Here is an 18,370-nt window from a genome sequence, read left to right as displayed (position 1 = left end):
CTGTAAACAGAGCATTGAACTGGAGATAGCCTGTTACATCAACTGTGTGTCACCACACTGTCACTGCCTGAGTCATGAGCCATGCTGGGGCCAGTGGGGCTGCAAAGGGGGACATGGGGAGATCAAGAGGAATGTGCACAGATCTCAGGTCTGGAGACAACTGCTCTTCTCCGACACAAAGAGTTCAAGTGGGACCCTCTTGGCCCTCTCCCAAAGGTCCCCTTCCCCTCCGTTCCCTCTATCTGACCCCTCAGACCTGGGCAGAGGCCTGGGGGCAGCACAAAGCTTTTGAAACAAGAAGCAAATCAACCAGCATGATGGTGTGTTCCCCACGACCACCATGGAGGGCTCAGCACCTGGCAGAAGGCTCTGATCCAGGCTCCCCTGCCTTGTGCCCCATGGGACCCTGGTGGGCCAGGACCTTCCCTAAGGACGTGAGAGTGGGATGCCGGAGAGAACCCGGGGCTGGCATGCTGTTATCACAGGAGACGGGAGGCAGCCCCAGGCTGCTCTCAAGTGGTCCTGGCTGATTAGTGACTTCAAGTGCCTATGGAGTTATTCTAAGTCAAGTAGGAGCAAAGGGAGCCGACCCAAGACCAGCGCCGGGCTTTCCTGGAGTTTCCCACATCACCTCTGCTCCCTGCCAAACTCTCCAAGACGAGGAGGTGTCTCCTCTTTTTCCATCTGCTCTCCCTGTCCATTACTCCTCCTGCAAGAGGCTGTTTGCTCCAGCCTAAAGCAAACCTGATTTTATCTCCTGACTCCAGTTCCCTTGGCTGTGGGCCATGGTGGATGCCTCCCACGCAGAAGTTGTGAAGCCCATGCGGGGACCCGTGCACAGAGCGGGCTGTGTGAGCTGTGTGTGCCACATGACATCATGTTTACAGCCCCGGGGGCCCAAGGACAGCGGCATCGCTCGCAGCCCAGATATGCGTGTCCTTCCCATGGATGGACAGATGGACGTGTGGGGAGCTGGAGCGAGTGGGACTGGACACACACCCATGCCTCCCTGGTGGTTTCAGCTTTGTTGCTCTGCAAGCCAGTTTCCCCTTTGGCCAGTGGAGAGCAGATTCTGTGCTAGCAGTGAGGGTGCACTGCTGCAGCAGCACGAGGTCGGGCCCTCAAATTGTCGTGCAGTGAGAATGGCAAATTTTCTCCCCTTGGGATGTGGATGTTCCCTTCTCTCCCAGAACAGATGCTGTGTGAAACTTAGGTTATTTGGAAAGAGCAACAAAGTCCAGAGTTACAGGCTAAAAAGTGCTGCTAGGGCCTTTTCTTTCTCCTGTCTGTCCATCCATCCATCCATCCATCCATCCATCCATCCATCCACACTCGCAAGCAGCTTTCTCACAGCCATCTCTCTATCCATCTCCTGAGCTGTCTGTACACTCATCCATCCATCCATCAACAAATGCATACATTACTCTTCCCATCCAGCCCCCCTTACCTGTCCATCCTCCTATTCATCCATCCATCCATCCATCCATCCATCCATCCATCCATCCATCCATCCCCCCGCCTGTCAGTGCCCAAGGGATGACCAGCGCTCCCTGAGGGTGTGTTCTCACAGGTGTGTGCACATGTGTGTGTGGGTCATGCTGGCCATGCAAAGTGCTGTGGGCTGTGATGTCCCAGGCCATGTCCAGCCATGGGGCAGGGTCAGGAGTGCTGGCCAGGGGGAGGGGGACTTGTCTAATTTAAGAATGGGCCCTACAGTCGCTGTCAGCACCGGGCTGCTGTCATCTGGGGACAGGTCCTCGTCAGCTCTGCTTGCCGCCCGCCAGCCTGACATGAAAGGGCTCTGCACCCCGATAAGGCCCCAGACGCTTGGTCCCAGAGGTGGGCAGCACTGTGGCCAGGCCTGGGGGACCCTGAGGAGTAAGTTCTAGCATGGCTGTTCCCAGATTCACTGTCACTTCAGCACCATGTGGCTTGTTTGTTTGCATCAGTTGGGAGCTCAGCCCTGGGGGAGCACTGGATCATGCCTTGTGTCACCACCATCTCCCACTGGTGACATAACCCCAGGGAGGGCACCATCCTCATCATCCCCCTGGCTGCCACAGGCCTGTCTGCTGGCTGCTACCCTGCACTGGAGTCCCCCAGCTGTGAGCAGCCATGGATGGGGACCGTGTTGTTTTAATAAGATCATTCTGCTCCTGCCGTGAGGTCGCAACCCGGGCTTATGACATCACAGTGCGCTGCCATGGAAATGCCGGGATGTCACAAACACAGCTCGATGACCTCACTGCAGGAGCAGGAGAGGAGGCCAACGTGGGTTTGATTGCCAATGTCCTCAGGAATAAAGGAGGGGAGGGACGCTGGGAAAGTATGCGGCCGCTGAGCACCGGGGTGTTTGGGTTGGAAATCGCCACGCTTTCCCCACAGCGGGAAAGGCCCATTACTTCCTCCCCTGTCCGCTCCCTCCCAGCAGCCAGAGCCCCCCCCAGCCTTGTGGCCGTGGGGTAGGAGGGCTGTTGGAGCAGGGCACCCCCATCTACACCCTTGGGGCTGCATGGCTGGGAATGAGAGACAGAGCTCAGCAAGTATCAGAGCACCAGCCTAGAGGCAGAGGGAGTACAGTGGGGGGTGCAGGATGGGCCACTCAGGGGATGCTTTCTCCCACAGGGAGGCTGTGGATCCCTGGGGTTGCTGTCACAAGAGGCAGAGTGGGCTGGAGTCCTGGGGAGGTCTCCTCTTTCTCAAGAGGACTTCAAAGTCACACTGCTATATGGAGATGATTCCCCAACACAGCACCCTCAAAATTGGACCTCAAAGCACCTCTTGGCTGGGCCCAAAAACTGTCCCTTCCCCAGTCCATAACCAACAACTTCTCCTGGGGACCCCAGGCCCAACTGGGGACCCCAAAGCCCCTCTGTCCCATCACCCCTTCCACAGCTGAGTTTTGTGTCCTTTGCCACTGGGAGAAACAGGACTGCTTGGGGGGCACCCGTCCCCCCAGCTCTCTGTTGCAGGGGTGCAGGGGTGTCTGCTCTCCCCCTGCATCCTCCATCATTAATTTCCATCAGTGGCCAAGTGGGGCCGGGGCTGCCTGGGGGTGGCCGAGGAACACGGCGCTTTCCCCTGATAGCAAAAATAAATACATTAAAATTCTTGCAGGAGGCAGAAGAATGCGGGACGGCAGGAAAAAATTGTTTTATAATTTGTAATAACACAAAAGCCGGGGGGGGGGGGGGGAGTGAGCTGCGAGAGGCGAGGAAAGGCAGAGACAAAGAATCAGCTGTGATGGTGGAGGCTGCTTCAGAGTGGCAGTGGCATCCCTGTCACCCTGGATTAGTACGACCACTGTCACCTTGTCCCCTGAAGTACGTGTGCCTTTGGGTCTTGTTGCAGAAGGGGAGGAAGCAAGAAAATTACTGGGGCTGAGCGAACAGACAACCACTCCCCACCTGCTTAAGCAGGTCTCAGCATCTCTGTGCCTCAGTTTCCCCTTGCTAAAGGAGAATCTTTATGCAGCTGTGAGCAAAGCTGTGAGATAGATAGGGGCAAACTCCTGGCACACACCTCATCCCAGATCCTCTGACCCAGACACAGGGCAAGAAGCCCACCTTTGTCCACTCTGCCCCACCAGCCCCTCTAAGTGGGCTTTGCCCCAGGACCCAGACAATGGGGCCAGCTCCCCTAAGTGTGCTGGGGGCACGGCAGCCCCCCCGGCCGCCTCCAGCCTCTCGCAGAGCTGACATGATAAGGCGAGTCGCTGAGCACCAGCCGCACCTGCTCGCCGAGACGGCACCCCCGCCCCCCGCTCCCCTCTTCGGGGCAAAATCAAAGGGATTTTTCTGCCCTTAGGAAATCAGATAAAGGCTTCTCACCTGCCCCGCGCTGCCTTTGCGAGGAGGCCAGGCGCTAGGGGCGGAGGGACAACAGGCACTTTCAACACGCCGGCAGATGAGCCGTGCGCTGCGGCGAGCGCTGCCGGCAGGGCTGGGCCCCTGGGCACGGCTCAGGCCCGGCCAGCCGCAGCAGGGATGTCCCCTCTCACCAGCTGCGGCTGTGGACTATCCCCCAAATCAGAGGTGATGGGGTCCCTGTAGGACAGCTTGCATGGAGGTGGTGGGTGAAGGCAAAGGCAACAGGGACAGGTGCTGCATGGTGCAGCAGCCCAGAGGCAGTGCCCAGCTCAGGGACTGAGCCCATGTCCCTGTGTCCCCGTGTCCCCATGCTGTGGCCAGGGCAGCTCAGTGCTAGTCACCATGCCAAGGGTGCAGACCAGGAGCCCATTTCCTGTGTGGGACAGCAGAGAAGGAGCAGGTGTGAGTCCTCCAGAGGTGGTGGGAGTCTCTTACCTCCTGTGCCCAGGAGGGAGAGCATTGTGCCAAGGTGCTGATAAAGCCTGAGTCATTCACCACCGAATGCTGTTAGCAGGGAGCAGACATGCCCAGGTGAAGGGATGAAACCCCTGGTGATCAAGGCAAGGGGAACAGTTATGGGCAAGCCAGGGGCTTGAGGTGGGCAAGGTGTGGGAGGCCATGAGGGACAGAGCACAAATAGCTGCTGGAGGGAGGGCTGATCTCACCAGCAGCAAGGGTGCTCTGCTTTGCCCATCACGAGTGGAAGACACCTCCTTTTCCTTTGGGCTAACCCAGTGGGCTGGCTGGTTGCTCCGTAGAGCTGGGTACAGAGATCAGGTGAGACTCCCCCAGGGTAGATCCTCTCCCAGGATCCATGGCCCAGATGCCGCAGGGCTGGGAGCTGATCCCCAACCTCTGATGGCAGCCATAAATGGTACAAGAGGAATCAGAGATGCAGAGCACTGGGCTGAGCGCTAGAAAACCATTCCTGAGGCTCCTCTGTGGGGAGCATTGGTGTGGCAGGCTATGGGCTCCTCCTGTCCCCAGCTGCACAGCCCTTGTGTGGCCCCCTGCTGCCTTCTGGGCATGTCAGCTTCCTCCTGCCCCAGGCAGCTCCTGCTGCTCCTGCTATTATGAGCTGGTGCTGGGAACTGTGTCTGCTCTGGGTCCCCAGCACCTGAAATGAAATCACTATAAACAAGATGTCCCTCACCACACTCTTCTCCTGGTCTCCCGGTTTCCTTGCTCCTAGGGCTGGCTCGATCATTCTCCTGTGTGTCCCTCTGCCCCAGGCATGTCTCTGCAGAGTGCTGGAGCTAAGTGTGGGGAGATGCTCCTTAGGGGTCACTCCTCCAGCTTTCCCAGGTGGGACAGACTGGTCTGAGGACAGGCAGGGTCATGGAGCCAGGTTGTGCCAGGCGAGCCCAGACAGGGACAGGGGCTGGGCAGGGCTGTGCTGGGGGCAACCCAGGGGCACCAGGTTTGGGCAAGGCCATGCCAGGAGTGTCAGGGTCGGGCAAGAGTGTGACGGGAAGGTGTCGGGGACACCTCGAGGCCATGTCGGGTTTGACAGGGCTGCGGCAGGACCCCGAGTGGAGCCGGGCAGGGCTGTGCCAAGCAGGGCTTTGCCAGGCATGTCCGCAGCAGGTCCGGGGCTTCGGGGGCAGGGCTGTGCCAGCCAGATCCGCAAAAAGGGCTGCACATTCAAACGCGGCGGCGGGACGCGGGGCCAGGCGGGCTGCGGCCACCGTCCTCTACCGGAGGGTGCCCGTGCTCGCATCGTGTCCGTGGCTCTGCGCTGGGAACGAAGCCTGGCACCCGGGAGTCCCCCCGCCCGGCCCGCCCTGTCCGTCCCCCGGGCTCCGGTTTCCCTGTCGGAGCAGATGCTTTCGCAGCCCCGTCCCTCCTCCTTCTGCGGAGCAGCCTCCGCGCCGCGCTCCAGCCGCCCGGAGGTGCCTGCCCAGCCCAGCCCAGCCCAGCCCGGCCCGGACGGCCCCGCCGGCCGCGCTGCCTGCCCGGCCCGGCCCGGCCCGGCCCGGCGGAGGGAGACAGCGGGCACCCACCCGCCGGGGCCCCGGCCGGACCTCGGGGGTGCCCGGCTCCCGGCCAGTGGCGTGGAGCGAGTTCGACGCTTTCCTCAGTCCTGGCAGGATGCTGCCTTCCTCCCGGACCCAGCTGGGTCTCTTCTTCATCCTCCTCTGCCCCGCAAACATCATCGGGCTCTGGTGGTGAGTAGGACATCCCGCGGGGGGAAAGCAGGAGGGCGCGCAGGGTATCTCGATCTCCAGGGGCAGTCCCCCCCCAGCTTGGGGACAAAAGAGTCCCCTACACCCAGGCACCACTTGGGTTGGAATTGCTGCTCGCTGGCTGTTCTGGTCCAGACTGGGGCACCCACATACTGTCAGGGTTTGGGCACACAAGTGTGCTGGAGGCAGCAGCTGGGGGATCCCCAGGAGTACAGGGTGCACGGGTCCTGTGGTGAGAGTTGCACTTTGCCTCCCCGCACCCCCAGCCCACTGCCTGGGAAGCTTGCATGCCTGAGGGGTGGGCAAGGGGGCTTAGTGGCTTCCAGACCCCTTCAATAAGTCAAATTTAATTAAAAGCCTTAGGGTCCCTACAGTGTCCCCCCTGAATGGTGGCCCGGACACAGCAGGGACAAAACCCCTATTTGTAATGGTGCCCTCATCAAAGGCAGAGACGGTGCCTTGCAGGATACCAGAGGGGGTGGGGGATTCATTACAGGCACAGAACTGGGACCCAGCCTTGGAAAGCCCAGGTATCTGTCGAAACATGAACTATTTAAATCTATTAAGAATTTCACCCAGCCTGTCTTTATCCGGTTTTAAGTGCTTAGATTCCAGCTCCCCGGCGTGCCGTCCGGGCTATCATTCATTATCTGAGGCTATTCGTCTCCACATTGTCACACTCTTTTGACCCCTAAAATAAAGCTCTCCATAAGCCTTTCCCCTCACAGTCCCCTGCCTGCCCACCAGTGATTTATTCCACATCTCCATTCCCTCTCCTAGCCCTGGCTCCAGGGCTGCACTGGGGGCCTTTGTGAGTGTAAATGGTGCTGTTACAGTCAGTTGTACATCAGCTGAGAGTTTGTCCCTGGAGCCCAAGCGTTGAGTTTATTGCCAGGCAAGGGTTTAACGTGGGGCTGAGAGGGACTTGCCTTGGGTTTTTGTGCTAGAAGAGGGGAGAGTGAGGTAGGGCAAGCCTGGCCAAGGCAGGGTGCTTGTGGAGGGTCTCCATGCTCCGTGCCACCCACCTCAGGGTAGCTGTGCCATTGCAGGGCATGTGCCATCCTGCTGCTGTTTCTTCCTGGCTAATTCTCAGACACACACACAGCTGTCCCTTCAGCTGTCCATGCTTTCTCTGCCCCATCCTCACCAATATCTTCAAGTTCATGGTGCTGTGCTCTAGTTTTGAGGACATCTGTCCATGACTGGAGCAGGTAAAGGTGAAGCAGAAGCTCATTTTGCTGTCATTTCAGAGGCAGGCAGACAGCACCAGCCAGAGCTGGATATGGGGTACTGGTGCCCCTTGCCCCAGGTGCTCAGAACTGCATCTCCCCATGGAGTCTGGGTCCTGCTGGTGCCATGTGTGCACAGGAGCAGTGACTTCAGGAGATTAGCAGGATTTGGCAGAGGAGGGCAAGGGGTCAAACTTGTTTTTTCTTCTTTTAAAAGAAGAAGAAGAAAAGGAACCTTTATTTTAAGAATAATAACTCAGCTGCCTGATGCACGGCGAATGCACTGGGCAGTGGAACAGCTTCAGGGGGATCACCAGCTCACACTCTGCTTCCCTCTGGAGCCAGAGAGCTGGGAAGAGGTGGTGGGTGGATGAGGCCACCAGCGCTGCCAAATGGATGTGCCAGGCTTCCTGGGACCGGGCATAGGAGCAGCTGCGTGATTCATGAACTGCTTCTCTCAGAGTTTGGTGTTTTGGCCCCTGGCTGAGATGATCTCAGGGAGCCCTTCCTGTGTGGGGCAGAGGAGTCTGGGCACTCATGACAGGCATCTTCCCGTGTGCCTGCTCTGGTACTGGTCCCCTCTCCCAGGTCTGGGTAGCACTGGTGTCAGTGGGTTTTGCTGTTGGTGGAGAGAGGTTCAGGGGAGCAGCTGTGTGTTGTGCCAGAGCTCCTGGAAGCCCCAGGACTGGTGGCATTGATAGAGCTGCTCCTTGCTGTCACTGTCACTGATGCATGGGGACTTTGGTGGCACACCTTTGTGTGTGCATCACTGGGCACTTGTGGCTGCTTAGCCAAGGTGCTCAGCCATTTTCCCCTGGGCAAGAAAGAAATGTCTTCACAACTTCCCCATCCCACCCCTGAGTACATTATCTGTGTGCTGGGTGGGATACAAGGGGTTGCCTGTTTAAGCCAGCATTTTCCCCCACTGACGACCTAATTTGTGACAGGGCTGCAGCTGGGCTGGATCTCAAGATGCAGTCCCAGCCCAGGCAAGCAGAAGGCCCTGGCCACTCACAGGTGGCAACTGTGCCCATTGGGATCCTGGCACATGGCTGCATCTGTGGAAAAAGATTTAGGTGTGGTGTACAAACACTGACACCCTGCTAGTGACATTGTAGCCTGAGAAAGAGCGTCCCCATTGTGTTAGGATGTCCCCAGAGAGACACAGACCTTTCCATGGCAAAAGGGAGCAGGCTGTAGTCAGTGCCAATGGAAGATAGGTCACTCAGGTGCTGCTGGCACCTTGATTAGTGCCAAGCTGCAGGGAGTAGGCTCTCCTTGCTCCCAGCGGCTCTGTAAATCCTCTTTCTTCCTCTTCCCCTATTCTTTACACATTTCTTGCTCAGCTCCTTGTGCAACAGTGATTTCTCCCTGAGCAGGACAGGTAGGGACTGCCTGGGGCTCCTGGGCTGGCCCAGAGGCTGCAGAGATACAGAGCAGGCAAACTCAGTGTCTGAGGAGCCCCAGGCAGGTTCAGGGCAGGATTTCAGCCAAGCCGGTTTGCAGGAGTGCAGAGGCACTCTGGGGATGGGGGCAAGCAAAACCAGCTTCCCTGGTGCCTCTTGTCTGTCCATGGGCATGGCTGAGAGCAGCTGGGAGATGGAGAGGAAAGCAAGGGAGAAAATCATCCCAGCTGAAATGTGCTCTGCTCCAGCTGTGGGTCTGAGGGGGCCCAGAGGGATGGACACCTGCCCTCCATCCCCTTCCCATCCATGCACGAGGGCAGTGCACCTCCAGCTTTTCTTCAGAGTTGCTCAGAGAGGACCTCTCCCACCAGCCCCTGTGGCTGTACCCATGCTTGAGGGGGTCCCAGTCCCATGTCCCTCAAGCCACACAACTTGTGTGACCACCCAGCAGTGGTCTCTCCTCTTTCCCTGCCCAGCTCCCACACTGCAGGGCTAGAGCCTGTGAGGGCAGGCTGCTGGGCTGGAGGGCCCTGCCTTGGGGTGAGCCTTGTGAGTCACCCCGGCCTTGCTGACCCACAGCTGCTACCCCACGGCGCCCCACAGACTGGGCTGCCCAGCCTTTCCCAGCATGTCTTCTGCCCTGGGGCAGCACCATATGGGCAGGAATGAATCTCCCACTGGGAGAGCCCCTGCCTGACGCCATCTCCCTGTGCCCTTGCTGGGACAGCTGCTGACCTGCTGGGTTTTTCAATGGGACAATGTTTCTCTTGCACCCTTTGAGATGACTACTGGCTCCAGCATTGGGTGACTTGTTTTCTCCCACAAAGGCAGCTGAACTTTCCCCAGTGCCATCCCTTGTCCCTGCTCCTGGTCACATCCATCTCCCATGGTGACACCCAGGCTCCCTGGCCATGCCCTACACATGCACACAGCTGGAGGATCGGTCTGGCCTTTGCATCAGAACCTTGAGTGCTTCAAACCCCCCTCATGCAGGAGGGTACTGGGCACAGTCTGACATCTTTTCAGGCTTTGTGGGGTCCCCCCACAACATGTGGCACCCACATCTGGGCATGAACTAGCCAAGCCCTCGTGCTACCCCAGCTCCAGCCTCTGTCAGCACCCAGAAGAATGAGGTAGTGACCATGAGTGGGTGGACTTCTTTCCTCTTATCCCAGCCCTTCCAGGGTCTGGACATGGCTTTAGGACCACCACTTCTGCAGGTGAATGCTCCCTCCATGCCCCCTGTACCTGCAGCACAAGTTTGGGCAGTTCCTGCTCACGACAGCCTGGCCTCAGCACGACCCTGCAGCTAGCAGGTCCATGGCTTGGTGCAATGCCATGTCAAAGCCTCTATCCTTTAGGCAGCTCCCCAGCTGTTTGCATGCCATCCTTGCCAAGGAGATGTAAGGAGGAGGGTGGGGAATGGGGGGTCCCCCTTCTCTTCCCAACCCATGGCATTTCCTGCTGCCTCAGTGCCCCGGGTGCTGCTCTGCAGCCAAGCCCTGGCTGTGCCCCCCAGGGCAGTGACTTGCTGCTTACTCACCACACCCCCATGGGCCCCTGCTCTGGTTCCACACCCAGTGCCCCGTTAGTGGCAGCACCCACACATGCCCTGGGTGAGAGGCTGGGTGCCCACCACATGCCTGCATGGGCTGAGGGAAAGCTGGGTGGGTGAAAATTCATCTGTGGGTCCCCCTTGCCCTGTTTGCACAGCTTGGAAAGAGACGGGCTCCCTTTGGGTTTGACTTGTAGGCTGTCACACAGTGTGACATCATTGTGTGGGGTGTGAGGTGACCTATGTCCCCAGGGATGGAGGTCAGTTGTCCAGGGCTGTCACCCTGCAGTTCTTACCTCTCCAGGTGGGTGCAGAATTACCTGTGGGCTCAGAGTGATGACCTGGGTACCCTAGTACCTACATCACCCTGCTGAAGGCTTCTAGAGGCTGGGATAGAGACCTGTATGTGAGGCAAGACACAGCCTTACTGCCCTAGAGCAGATCCCCCTGCCCCACAGGAGTGCCCAGGCAGCAGTGCTCAATGGGTGCAGGCCTGTCAGATCCCACATGGAGCTGGAATGGCCCAACCACTGCTCTCCTGCAGGTGTGACTTTTGAAAGCTGACTATCCTCCTCCTCACTGCATAGTTCTACCAGCCTCACTGCCTTGGCTTCCTGCAAACCAGGACCCCGCTGGGTCCCCTCCATAATGCTCTGCTGGCAGGGGCCAGGAGTCCTGCTCCACATCATCCCCATGCCCAAGAAGAAGATGATGACTTGGCCCAGGCTCCTTGGTCCATGATTTTGGCTGGGAATGAGATTGGGGCATGCTGGAAGCCCCATGACCATGAGCTGAGCTGTGAAAGAATGGTGATTGTATCTCTTGGGAGCCCCTGTCTCTGTGGCAGCAGGCACAGCATCCAGAGCACAGGGGTTGCATCAGGAGCCCTGGTGACTCCTGTTTGACGTGTGTCACTGGGACTGGGCTCAGGCTGTGGCTGTGGCAGCCTAAGGGCTGAGAGTGGCAGGGGGGCAGTGGTTTGCAGCTCTTTTTCTGTGCCTCAGTCTCCCCTTTCAGCAATGGGGGCTGTTTCCCTTACACAGGGCTGCTGGGAGGTTGGATAGTGGGGCTCACCATCCCACTGGCTTTTGGGGCAAGCCAGAGCCCCCAGCAGCAGTTCTGGCAGGCAGCAAAAGGCACCAGGGGCAGGTGGCAGGGATGCTCTGTGCTGCTGAGCCTGGCTGGGGGCTCCAGGCAGGGGCCGGGGTGCCCCAGGCGAGGTGTGGGGAGCCGGGCTGGCGACCCTGTTCCTTCACCAGGGCAGGGGGAGGAGTGCCCGGCAGCAGAGGTGGGGCACCTTAATTGTAGATGCGGGAGGCCTTGGAGCGGGACAAGCTCAGGCAGATCTGGGCCCTGCGCCGGAGCCCTTGCCAAAGTGGTAGCAGTTTGGCAGCATTTTTCTTGCCCTTGTCTCCCCCCATTCTCTCCCCCCTCTAAACCCTCCAAAGCAAAACAGCTCTTGGGCTCCCGGCAGCCTCCCCGTGCCAGAAAGAGGAGCCCAGCGGAAATTAATATCGCTCTGGACTTAGGCAGCCCACCCCACGCCTGGCCGGCAGGGACAGAAGCTGCTGCTCTCCCGCCAGCCTCGCCGCCGCCTGGACCATGGGTGGGGACCCCCGGTGAGCCGCCCATCACCCCCAGACCCGCGGGGCTGAGCTCTCCTTCCTGGCCTGATCCAGCGGGCCGGGGTGAGCCACAGTTCAGTATTTGATCTGACGGCCCCGGGGGGCTGGCGCATCGTTTTTATATGAGTACAAAGAGTCGTCTCTTAATGAAAGTCCCATCCCGGCTCCCCCTCTTCCCCACTCCACCGGCGGGGGCAGCCAAACCTCCGCCATCCTGCTGTGGTCACAAAGGACAGCAAGCTTGGAGACCAACATGGAGGCTTGGATCCCTCTGCGGTCATCACAGGATGGGTCTGGAGAGATTTTCTGGTCACTTTCCATGTGGGCCTCAGTTTCCCCATCTATGGAGAACCTGTACCAGGCAATCTCCGTGATGATTTCCTAGCTGCCCCATCCCTTGCAAAAGTCCATGTGAATCATGCAGCAAAGGGAAACTGAGCTGCCGGGAGCAAAGGGACATGGGTTCTCCCTGGCAGGAGTGTGGGCTTGCCTCAGTTTCCCTGCTGGAAGTTCCCTTTCCAGGCTATGCCTCTCTGTTGAGCTGTTTAACCTTCAAACCTCCAGCCAAAGCATAAGGGCTCCTTTTCCAGGCTGTGTGAGAGGGCACATCCTCTCCAAGCCCAGCTGGGGTCTGGTAGGCAGGAGATCCAGGCAGCTGGGGAGCTGACATGAATCAGGGGGATCCTGGCAGGGCTTTGAGCTTCAAACAAGGGGCTTGGAGGGGGTTTGCACTGGGGACAGGATTGCAAGCAGAGTACTGCAGCCTGGTGTCCCAAACACAGCCCGCCAGCTGCACAAGAGTGAAAAGGAAACCCAGAACACAGTTAAACACTGAGATTCAGCTTGTGATTTTTGAGCCCCTGGGGCTTGGCCAGACTATAAAGCTCTGGGTTTGGAAGCTGTGCAGCTGATGCTCTCCAGTGAGTGGGGCTGAAGGCAGAACGGCTGCCCAAGCACTGCTCCCCAGGGAATCCCAGGGAATGCAACCTCCCAATCATCAGGCATATCCTGATCCTGGGGTATGCTGGGTCCAGCCCTGAGCTTCTGTGGGCATCCATGGCCACGAAAATCATGTTGTTGAGCAGGATGAGCTGTGAGCCCACAGGAGCAGCGCTGGAGGCGGGGGTGGGCTGAGTTTAGGGTGTGCTAAATTGGTGTGGCCCATGGCTCCGGAGTTGCCCGTGGCAGAGCTGGAGCACGGCCCGTGCCAGCACGAGGCAGGGCGCTGGAGGCTGCGCAGCTGCACCAGGGAGGGCACTCCAGGCAAAATGTGTGGGGAAAGTACAGGAGTTTCTGTAGCCCATGGCACACCGGGGAGCACAGCAGTGTGCTCAGACTTTGCCTTCAGGGCCAGGGAGTCAGGCACCTCGCGCCAGCTGTGCTGGCAAGGAGGAGCTGCCTCTGACGTGGGCCCAGCCAAGACTTGCCCTCCCTCGCTGGCATTGGCAAAGCTGGCAATGCCACCTGCATCCCTCCCTTCACTCCCGCAGCCGCCTGCGGCTCCATTCCCTGGAGTCAGTGCCTGGATTTGGGGAGGTGAGTACAGGATCCTGGCCAGCAGCCGAGGGCCTTTATCAGAGGCAAGGTCACTCTTCTAGTCTCCCACGGGGTGAAGCAGCGAGAACCCGTGCAGAGGAGGAGACTCACCAAGATTGCTGGCTGGGCTCCTTGCTGTGTCCACAGCTCTGGGAGACGCAGCTGCATCGGGCATCAGTCACGTGGCAATGCCAGGGCTGGGTTAGATCAGTGCCAGCCCCAAAGAGCAGGTGCTGAGTAGCACAATATTTCTGCCATCTCCCTTGGGGACACCACCATCACCTCCATGGATGTCCCCAAGGGTGTAGAGTGTAGAGTGGTATGTGCCAGCATACCACTGTCCCACAGTAGGAGATCCACCCAATTCCCCAATGGATGGACAGGGCAATGTATTGCCTGGGTGAGCCACCCATACCTATTGTCCTAGCCCCATTGCATATGTCTCTCTGTCCCCTTGTCACCCGGGCTCAGCATGGAGCTGGCACTGCCCCGCAGCCTTGCTCCATCCCTGGGGTCGGTCTGCTCATGTCCCACCCACACCCTGGTCTCTGCTGGGCTTGGGTGCTGGTTTTGCTCTGCTCGCTGTCCCCTCCTGCAGGGCAGTGGGGAGCCCCCTGGTCATGGACCCCAACAGCATCTGCCGCAAGACGAAGCGGCTGGCGGGGAAGCAGGCAGAGCTGTGCCAGCTGGAGCCAGAGATCGTGCAGGAGGTGGCCAAGGGCACCAAGCTGGGCGTCCGGGAGTGCCAGTACCAATTCCGCTTCCGCCGCTGGAACTGCACCAGCCACAGCAAGTACTTCGGCAAGATCCTGCAGCAGGGTAAGGCCAGTGCTTCCTCAGCTTCCCAATTCCCAGAAAGACCCCAGCCTGGGGAAGCATCTCCCTAGGGCTCCTGGAGCAGAGTCTTGGCGTGCAAAGCTCTGTGTGTGTGTGTGTGTGTTTGTGTGTGTGTGTAGGGGATTGCTCAGTGCTCCCCGGTGCAGTCACACCGAGGTTTTACTGCCGGGACATGTCTCCCCGTGTTGTAATGAAGCAATTACCAATGCTCCCAGACAGTGCGGGGCTTCATGAAGCCCAAGAATGCACCCTCGTCTGGCAGTGATTTACTGCTCTCCCGGGACCCCAGGGTGTGCTGTGGGAAGGGGCCTGGCTGGGAAGCAGTGTGCAGCCCTTGGGAGCTGCCCCTCACCCCGTGGGTGCCCTTCACGTCCCTCCTCCTGGCCTTGCAGGGAGCAGAGGAGAGGATGTTTGTCTCCTGTCCCCGTCCCTGTCCCTGGATGGGCAGCCTGGTGTCACCCTGGGGAGCAGGGCTGGGTGGCAGGAAGGTATGTGCAGCTCTCAGACAGTTGGTACAGCAGTCCAAGCCAGGCCCAGCTGCAGCAAAAATCAGAGCAGGGGCAGAGCAGGAGGGCACCTGTGAGTGTGTGAGGGATGGGAAAGCCCTGCCATGCTCCTCAGGGAGAGTAGCTGGGAGTGGATGATGCTCCAAGCAAGAGGGGTTGCTTGAAACACCTTGGGCTGGTAGGTTCACTTAATGGGAAGTGAGTTTAGCCCCGCCCCTCTTCCCATATTTGTCCCTCTGCTATGGCAGATGAAGATGCTGGAGCAAGCCCCAGTCTCCTCAGCCATCACATCTGTTGGTGCTTGGCCAGCCCAAGGCAAGGTGGATATGTCCATGGGCCATGCAGGGGGGGAAGGTGGCATCCCTGGGGGGATTGGAGAGGGCGGGGTGCCCTGGGCAACCCAACTGACTGCAGGTACTAGTGGGGGTCAGAGCTGAAGCCTCGAGGGAGACACTGGCCCATGGGAGGGGGATAGGCTCATTTAAAAAGCTGATTTGCAAATGTGCATTCCCCCCAACACAGGGAGGTGTATTCAGCCAAAAGGCAGAGAGCCAGGGCACATGGGGGACTCTCCTGTCTCTGGAGTCACCTATTGTCACCAAAAACTGGCAGTGAGGCAGGTGGGATTTATGCCAGGCAGGGATCTGCTCTAGAAGTGGGGTGGTGCCAGAATGCAGGGCCAGACCAGGTGGGGAGTGAAAGGTACTGCCAGATGAGCTGCTGGGTACCCAGGAACAGCTCGTGTTGGAGGAGGCACAGGCACATCAAGCATGGGGATGCTGAAGGAGCCACCACGTTGGTCCAGCCTCACTGCTGGAGTGCTGGAGATAAGCAATGTCATAGGGACAGTGGTGAGTTTGAGTCCCTGGCACTCTGAGGACAGCTAGAGGTGTGGCGTTCCCCAGGGCAACAAGATGGGTGTTAGAAGCCCTCAGAGGTGCCAGCAGGCACCAGCCTCCCTGTAAGCCTGCAGGGACTGCAAAGTATCTCAGCATTTCTGGGGTTCCCAGCTCCATCAGATAAACACCTTCCATCTGATATCCTTTTCTATCCAAGGGTGCTGCAAACCTCTCATTCCTGGCCATGGCTTCCCTGGCACAGTCATGGCTGTCCCCTCTTCCCTTGCTGCCACCTGTGCCAGGTGTGGCATGCCAGGGCAGGCTGGCTTGGGGGCAGCCACGTGTCTGGAGGAACTGTCAGAGGAGCGGCATCCCCCCAGGGCCCGGCTGGCAGGGTGGCATGGGGATCTCTGCCAGCTTTGGGCTGTCTGCTGAGGGTTCTGCCAGCCCCAGGTGGGAGCAGGCGGGTGGTCGGGTGGCTTGCAGGGGTGGGAGGGCCCGGGGAGGGGGTGGTACCCCCTTGGTGGCACTCCTAGAAAGGCACTGGTGTGCCCAGCTCCTGCTAACACCAGAGGGATGCAGGTGCTGCGTGGGCTTTTGGAGGAGCCGTTCATGGAACTGGTGCCCTGGTATCCCTCTTCCTGCAGCCTCCCCACGTCAGAAGATGGAGGGATGGGACACCCCGCAAAACCCCCCTTCCCCTCCCTGCCCAGGAATCCCCTGCAGGCCGCCCCCTGGGCCAGCCCTGCCCTGGCATTCGGGCGGGCAGGAGCGAGGCTGGCACGGCGCAGGGGGCGCGGGAGCCCCCCGAGCAGGGCGCCGCACCCCTGCCGCCAGAATCCCCCGCTGGCTGCGGCTGCGAGCGGCAGGTCCGGGCAGGGGAAAGATGCTTGGAATTCGTGTCCCGGAGCAGAGAGAGACAGGAGCAAATACTAATAATAAATAATCCTGCAGGGTGGAGGCTGTGCCGGTGGAGAGAGGGGGGCGGGCAGCTCCCCATGGCAAAGAGGGTAGTGGGGGGAGAGCAGGCAGCACAGCTTCATCACTGCTGCCCTGCAGAGGGTGAGTGCACCCTCGGTATCCCTCACAGTGTGCCCTTCCAGGTGCCAGTTTGGAGCTGTGGTCGGGATTTTTACTGCTTGGAGGGATATTGCAGGGTAGTGTGAGGAAGCTGTGGGTACCACCTGGTCATCTGGGACCACCCTTTGCTCTCTGAGCTTCCCTTTTTCCTATGGGGCAGCATCCAGACTTGCAAAAGGAGGCGGGAGATTTGTTGCCTCTCCAGAACTGAGTGCAGGAACACTGGCAGGGCTTGACGATCCCCCAGAGTCTTCAAATCTGCTTGCAAGAGGCATCTCGGGCTCCAGGAAGCCTGTTCCAGGGTGGGTGCATTGCCCAGGGAAATAGCACCGAGCACATATGAAGAGGGAGAACGGGGAAGCCCCTGGGATGTCAGCCAGGGGGTGGTGCTTGGCTTGCTGGAGCTGACCCCACATCCCAGCCCTGTCCATTCTCCTGCAGATATCCGTGAAACAGCCTTCGTGTACGCCATCACGGCGGCCGGAGTGAGCCATGCCATCACGCAGGCCTGCAGCATGGGCGAGCTGCTGCAGTGTGGCTGTGAGCTGACACGGAGCCGGGCGCCCCCCTCGCCCACGGCGGGGCCGGGCCCAGAGGGCACTGCCTGGGAGTGGGGGGGCTGTGGGGATGATGTGCAGTTTGGCTACGAGAAATCCCAGCAGTTCATGGATGCCAAGAACAAGAAAGGAAAAAATGATATCCGAGCTCTTATCGACCTGCACAACAACGAAGCCGGGCGCTTGGTAAGGCCCCTGCACTCCCTGTCCCCTGCAGCCCTTGTGCCCCTGCCCAGCCCTCCACCTTCAGTGTCCCCAAGCCGTGTACCTGCACCAGCTTTGGCTGAAAGACGACCCAACATCTTTTGGGTATCCTTTGCAGGTGCCTTGGAAACCCCTGGGCCACTCTCCACCCCCAGCCCCTCCTGCAGGCCAGGGCAGCACCACGGGGCAGGGTTTTGGCTGGGGCTGCTGGGCAGCGAGAGAGGGCCCTGAGGGCTGAGCATGGCTGTCTCTTCCTCAGGCGGTGCGCAGCTACATGAGGACAGAGTGCAAGTGCCACGGGCTCTCGGGCTCCTGCACGCTGCGGACCTGCTGGAGGAAGATGCCCCATTTCCGCGAGGTGGGCGATCGCCTGCTCGAGCGCTTCAACGGGGCTTTCAAGGTGATGGGAGGCAACGACGGCAAAACCCTCATCCCTGTGGGCGACAACATCAAGCCTCCCGATAAACAGGACCTCATCTACTCGGCCGACTCGCCTGATTTCTGCTCAGCTAACCGTAAGACGGGCTCGCTGGGCACCAGGGGCCGTGTCTGCAACAGCACGGCCATGGACACGAGCGGCTGCGACCTGCTGTGCTGCGGGAGAGGGCACCGGGACGAGACGGTGGTGCTGGAGGAGAACTGCCTTTGCCGCTTCCACTGGTGCTGCGTGGTGCAGTGCCGCAAGTGCTCCGTCCGCCAGGAGCTCAGCCTCTGCATCTGACAGCCCGGGGTCAGGCGAGGACAATTTGAGAGGCCTCCTCCAGGCTCACAGGGCCCCCCTGGGACAGAGACAGGTGGAGCTGGTGGCAGGGTCAGCGTGGGTGAGCTCAGCTCTGCACTCTGGGGAGTCCTGGCTTCCCCAGAGGGCAGCACAGGGCTGCCTGGCACCCCCATGGTCCCCGTGGCACAGAGCTTCCATAATAAAGCTATTTAAAGCCGTA

General features: G+C 59.5%; 1 protein-coding gene across 1 annotated transcript; it reads left to right on the top strand.

The window, feature by feature from the left end:
* Window positions 1-5,829: 5,829 nt before the first annotated feature.
* Window positions 5,830-18,370, top strand: WNT6 (Wnt family member 6). Its single transcript, XM_071434260.1, has 4 exons — window positions 5,830-6,037; window positions 14,005-14,225; window positions 17,110-17,411; window positions 17,689-18,370. Exons 1-4 carry the CDS (start codon window positions 5,961-5,963, stop codon window positions 18,148-18,150), a joined length of 1,062 nt encoding a protein of 353 aa, XP_071290361.1. The 5' UTR covers window positions 5,830-5,960; the 3' UTR covers window positions 18,151-18,370.

Source organism: Agelaius tricolor, unplaced genomic scaffold (genome assembly GCF_023055355.1).
Source record: "Agelaius tricolor isolate 1412-34295 unplaced genomic scaffold, bAgeTri1.0.p SCAF_10, whole genome shotgun sequence".
In the NCBI taxonomy this organism is placed as follows: Eukaryota; Metazoa; Chordata; class Aves; order Passeriformes; family Icteridae; genus Agelaius; species Agelaius tricolor.
This window is presented reverse-complemented; position numbering and strand designations above follow the sequence as displayed.